We start from the raw sequence: 6,000 nt of genomic DNA on the forward strand, positions 1-6,000 counted from the left end.
GTCAGCCGGAAGTACTTCAGTGGCCACAGGATTTTGACAGAATTAATGAGTTGCAAATATTTATGCTTAAAATAGTATCATCCCATTTCAACAGTAAGCAGCATTTATCCTAATTTCTAAATATAGACTTGTCTCTTTTCTACCTTTGCTTCACCCTGGGCGGCAAATTGTTTTATGAAGCTAGAAATCGTACCTATATTCTGACTGCTTATGGCGAACGGACTATGTTATGCATGCTTAACATGTAATAACAGTAAACAGTGGGATGGACAGATGGAAAGGGACATGCATGCGTCAACTGTGGATCCCTGGATTGTATCAGTTTCCAGTAAGAATTTGCATGCTTCCTAATTCGAGGATTAGCTGAGAAAGTTTTTTCTTTTTTCTTTTCTATGTGAGTATGAGCCCAGGTCACTGTGTCTGTCTCTGTCTCTGTCTCTGTCTCTGTGTCTGTCTCTGTCTGTCTCTCTGTCTGTCTCTCTGTCTCTCTGTCTCTCTGTCTCTCTCTCTCTCTGTGTGTGTGTGTGTGTGTGTGTTAGCATGTTAGCGACCCCCCTCCCCCCATTTGCCAACTTCAGGTCAAAAGGCAGGTTCTGCATCTACTTACTTCCGAGTAAGCTGTCTGTTGAGACTCGGGTGCAAGATGAAGCGGGTGAGGCCAGGGAGGGTGTCTTCTACACTAAAAGTCTCTTTGCTGTCCACACATAGCATCGTTATTTGGTCGTTAGGGAAGTCTCATGTGTGACAGTAGCTTTTAGGCAATGTCCCCTCTGAAGGGGGCATCCAGCTCTTAACCTATTGCTGAAAGAGAAACACCATTGTCCATTAATACTACTGGAACGAAAGATGAATGGGGACTTGGCCTTGATCTGACAGTGAGCTTGACTTTGATAGCTCATCCTTTAAAAAGGTTCTTTTATATCTACGAAAAAAAGCATGACGTCAAGCCAGCAGGGAAACTGATATCAATATTTAAGACCAAACTAGTAGGAATTAAAAAAAAAAAAAAGTCCCTTGTGAGGACAGCTTTTTTTTTTTTTTACATGCATAACTAATTAGCTTAGGTTATTATAAGCTGTGCTGCTGTGATAACGTCTCCCGCGGTGCCTCGGGATGCCTTGTTTATGGTGCCTTCTTTATGCCGATCGGTCGCTCTTCGAATTGGAGTTACAGAAAGTAGAGGGAGGAGGACCGAGTGGTCTGCGGTGTCTCCTGGGCTTGGGGCTGCCTGAAACGTTGCTATGCTGGAAATGCTAGAATACAGTCACTACCAGGTGAGCATTCCCGCCTGTCCACACCAGGAGCCTGACTGCAAGGGTGTATACCTGGGCTAATCGGCCTCTTTAATGTTACTGCACTAAGGACCCGATTCGAAATAAGGACAGACCTGCTCCTTTAATGTTCTTTATTTTCTGTTGCCCTAAGAAGCAATTTACTACAGTTTTAGACATAGTAAATAGCAGGAAGATTTATTTCCCCAGTAGGTAACTGCTTTCTCCCCACCAACTCTTGTTTAGAGTGGATAAGATAAAATTGTGTTTGTCAGGGAAAAGTAACTTTAAATCAAGTGTCATTGATTTTGCTTATTTTTTTTTTTTAAAGCATTTCTAATTCCCTGTTAATGTTGATGGAAAAGGATAGCAAATATCGTGCTGGTTTGTCAATAAGTATGCCTTTAAAATCTCTTACATACAAGTGATATGGACTTGAATGTAACTGCTTTGTGTAGAATTGCTTTTCTCCATAGAGCTCATTCATAATTAAAATCCTGAATAATATTTTTGTATAAGAAAGGAAGTAACCAGTGATTTAAACATGGCAATATTTCTGATTATTTCTATGATAATTTTAGTCAGTTCTTAAGGATTTTATGTGTGTGTGTGTGTGTGTGTGTGTGTGTGTGTTTATCTGTGAGTGTGATTCTGAGTGTGTGTGTGTGGTGTTGGGGGTGGGGAGTGTGCATGATTATGTGTTTTTGTGCATGCACGTACATTTTAACAGAAAGCTATTCTATTTGCCAAGGAAAATGAGATCAACAGAGTTGTGCGTTTTCAAGTTTGTTGTTTTGATTTTTGTGTTGGGGAGATTTTCGCTGAATAGATACTTGCAAATTTTAATAATTAGCCATGAGAAGAAGGGCACTAGGATTGAATTAAATGTATAGTTAATTATCAGGGAAGTCAAGCAGGATAGTTAGTACCCTGGATTCTAAGAGCTCTAAATCTTGGAATTTAGATTCTCAGCTTCAGTACTATCATTTTATTATCATTTATTATCATTTATTATTATTATTATTATTATTATTATTATTATTATTATTATTATTATTACTATAGCACAATGGCCAGTACCTTACAGGGGATTGATAATCTGTTCTGTTGGTCGACTGGTCAGTCTCACGATATATGCTAAAGGAAAAGCTACTTGAAGCCCCCGAATAACACTACTATCTTCTCTTCCCTCCACGGCCATGCTCAGGTGCAGACCCACCTGGAAAACCCCACCAAGTACCACATACAGCAAGCCCAAAGGCACCAGGTAAAGCAGTACCTTTCTACCACTTTAGCAAATAAACATGCCAGCCAAGTCCTGAGCTCGCCATGTCCAAACCAGCCTGGCGACCATGCCATGCCACCAGTGCCGGGGAGCAGCGCACCCAACAGCCCTATGGCTATGCTCACTCTTAACTCCAACTGTGAAAAAGAGGTAATTCACGTCTCCTCTTCTCCTCTGTTTCTTACATTCCATTAACTGTCTGTGGGATACTCCTCTCGCCCTTAGCGATGGACTGTCTTTTGTCCACCTGGTCATTGTCACCAGTCTCTGTCCTAGATCTACTGGTATGACCGTTTACATTTCAGCCTTCGGTCACAAATACTAGGTTACTGGGTTTATTGCACACGACAGGAGACCTGACTGGCTCTAAGCAGAACTCGGAGGCGAGGATGCTTCCGTAGCTCCCATCCCCGTGCTTAGATGAGTGTTTTCTTCCCTTCTATGCCTTCCAATTTGTGAAGCAGTGAACATACAGACAGGAGAAGGGGAAGGTGGAGAGGGAAAGCAAAAATAGAAAAGGCGTGCGGCGGCAGGAGGCGTAGGAGCTCTGCTTGCTGTGAATGTCTGGGATATTATTTTTATGTTTCACGGAGTTGGAGAAAGAAAAACCATGGAGCATGTATGGGTGGGTTTGAATGGTATGGCATATGAGGCTTTTAAAGAAACATCAAGGCTTACTACAGCATCCAGTCAGTCTCATAATGAATGGCTGCCTGGTGACTCTGGTCTGGGCAGAGGGGCAAAGACTCAGTCCCTCCGGTGACTGAAATAACCCAAAAGTTGCGTGACAGTCACTTGTGAACTCACATTAACGCTTCCATACTTAGTAGAACCTTACTAAAATGAGACTCGAGTTCGCATAATTTGGAAATATCAGACACTGAATCACAGCAGTGCCCCTGTCCAATTTTATGCTCCAAATTTTGATACAAAAACTAGCTTGAGGGTTGGAGTCTTGCCTCTAATCCAGCCTCTACCAAAGCAAACACTCCTTATCCACCCATATCTGTCATATGCCTTCACCCATGTCCCCCACCATTATTGTGCTCCTTGGTTAGCATCTGCTTGTTTGAGAGTTCCATCCATCACATTGCTATGGCACTAACATCCTGTGAATGTGTTGCTGAAAGGTGTTTGCAAATCCGAGTCATGGACTGTCTCTGCTTCTGTTTCTGCAGGCATTTTATAAGTTTGAGGAGCAGAGCAGGGCAGAGAGTGAGTGCCCAGGTATGAACACGCACTCTCGAGCATCGTGCATGCAGGTACTGAATGGCCTGGCAGGCCAAGGATGTAACACTTGATAATGAGTGAGAATCTATATTTGTGAATGATCACAGCTCCTGATGACTTCAGGGCCTCCTCTCCTCCCATTGATATTTTTTTGATAGAAGGATCTATGAACAGACCTATTTTCTTCATAGTAACTCATGAGTGACTAGATAACAACTAAGAAGATTAAATATGTGTGCCCCTTTAGTTTCCCACAGTCATAAGGAGAGGGAAATATCCATAGATTGTCGTAAAAAATGCAGGATGATTTAGTTAATTTGTATAAATCTCCAGCACCTTTTGTATAGCATTGTACCAGCCTTCTAAGATATATTTTTGAAACCAAGCTGTGCAAATCTCTGCATTGTTTTATAAATGGAACCTCCTGTTCTCTGTATTATGAAGCTTCAGTAAGTTAATAATAGCTCACAAGCACTTCCCCAAGTATTTGAAGATCATTGTTTAAATTCTATTTAGCAAATAAATGGAAGCATTTATTTATGTATTTATGTGCAAGATAGAATATAATATAAACAACAAAATAGTTTCTTTGCATTTATAGATATGGTAAAGTATATACTATTTTTTAAAGTATCTACTATTTTAATGATACATTAAGGACACTAATTTTGCTCTCCTAAAACTAAAGTCAAAATTTATAAAGAAAAGTGGTTTATATGTCTCCAGCCTATTTTCCTATTCATCAACTCAGTCAAAAAGCCATCTATTGCAAATAAATAAGCTATGATATCCCTAGGAATGAAAACTAACATGAAGTATACTAGCTCTATTCAGACCTGACCACCAGTTATTCTTTAGAGAAATTACTTGCTATGACTCATTCTTTAGATTAGACGTTATAGTATATTCCAATTTTCTGAGTATTTCGGAAGGTTTCTCCTGAAATCTCATCCCTCCCCAGTGAGACAGTATACACGATTGTCCCCATCCCAGAGATTGGCATACTGAGATTTCCGAAGACTGGAGGCTTGGCCCTTTATCCAGGAAGAGGGTGAAACTAGATTTGAACCCAACCCGCATAATGCTGGGGTCTCACCCCTTGAATGGGAGGTGCACATGAACTCAGGCGTGCCCTGGGCACTCGCAGAGTTCACTGTGTATCCATACAGCACTCTTCAGACCCAGGCACAGACACATCAGCCAGCCAGGAGCACACGGTGTTTACAAGGAAATGTTTCCACAGACTCCACCACTGCTGCAATGCGTGTGTAATCACCGTTGTTTATGATGCTAACTGGTGTTTTGGTACTTCAGCAATAAAATTGATCTAGAGGGAACGTCAGCTCCACCGCCGTAATGATAACCTCATCCTAGTGCGTTCCTCTGGGAGCACCAGACTCACTGGCAGCTGTACAAAGAGTGCTCTCCTTACAAGTGACTATAATCCAGCCAGTGGCCAGGAACCCCACTGGAGAGCAAGGGGCCATGAACCAGCTATATTTCCTTCTTTTAGAAGGCTGTGGGAAAGGAAAAGGAAAGCGGTGGCTTTGTGCAAGAGGGGCTTCCTGGCTCATCTGTCCAGTGTAAAGTGTTCAACAGAATCACAGCCCAGCTGTGCTTGCGGTGTGGCTTTAAGCTTCTTCTCATCACTGCACCTGAATAGTGGCTACCCCGCTCCCCCACTCCGGGGTGATAATGCACTGGAAGGAAACACTCAGACTCAGCTCTCGCTGCCTACTAATGGCTGAAGTGCTGGCTGTTAAGCGGAGTTTTCATCATCCAGTCCTGTTAGTGGGTTTCAGTAATATCTTGATTTTACTTGGGGAGGGAATACTTCCACTTCTTAGGTGGAAGAGCTTTAGGTGAGGAAAGGACCGAGAACGTCTTTTTTGGGGGGTGGCCTTACACCTGTTTCTCATTGTGGCTCTTTTTATCTACAGATGGATGATGTAATTGATGACATCATCAGCCTGGAATCAAGTTATAATGAAGAAATTTTGGGCTTGATGGATCCAGCCTTGCAAATGGCAAATACGGTACCGATGGCCTTTTTTTTTTTTTTTTTTTTTTTTTTTTTTTTTTTTTTTATTTTTAAATTTTCTTTTCAAAGTTTATCTGTAGGTCATTCTCTATTCATTCTTTTCTCCCCACCCCCACCCTCTATTCACAAGGATTCTTTGAAAATTTTATTAGTAATCAAATGGGAAAGGATTA

At 41.6% G+C, this 6,000-nt stretch overlaps 1 protein-coding gene across 1 annotated transcript in view; it reads left to right on the plus strand.

The window, feature by feature from the left end:
• The window catches only part of Mitf (melanocyte inducing transcription factor), a 206,557-nt gene that overhangs the window by 176,505 nt on the left and 24,052 nt on the right, over positions 1-6,000 (plus strand). The window contains exons 3-5 of the mRNA XM_029535287.1: positions 2,479-2,706; positions 3,735-3,818; positions 5,727-5,822. Of these exons, the coding sequence (XP_029391147.1) occupies positions 2,479-2,706; positions 3,735-3,818; positions 5,727-5,822 (408 nt within the window). The remainder of the gene's footprint in view (positions 1-2,478; positions 2,707-3,734; positions 3,819-5,726; positions 5,823-6,000) is intronic.

The sequence above is a fragment of the Mus pahari genome, chromosome 2, assembly GCF_900095145.1.
Source record: "Mus pahari chromosome 2, PAHARI_EIJ_v1.1, whole genome shotgun sequence".
Lineage (NCBI taxonomy): Eukaryota > Metazoa > Chordata > Mammalia > Rodentia > Muridae > Mus > Mus pahari.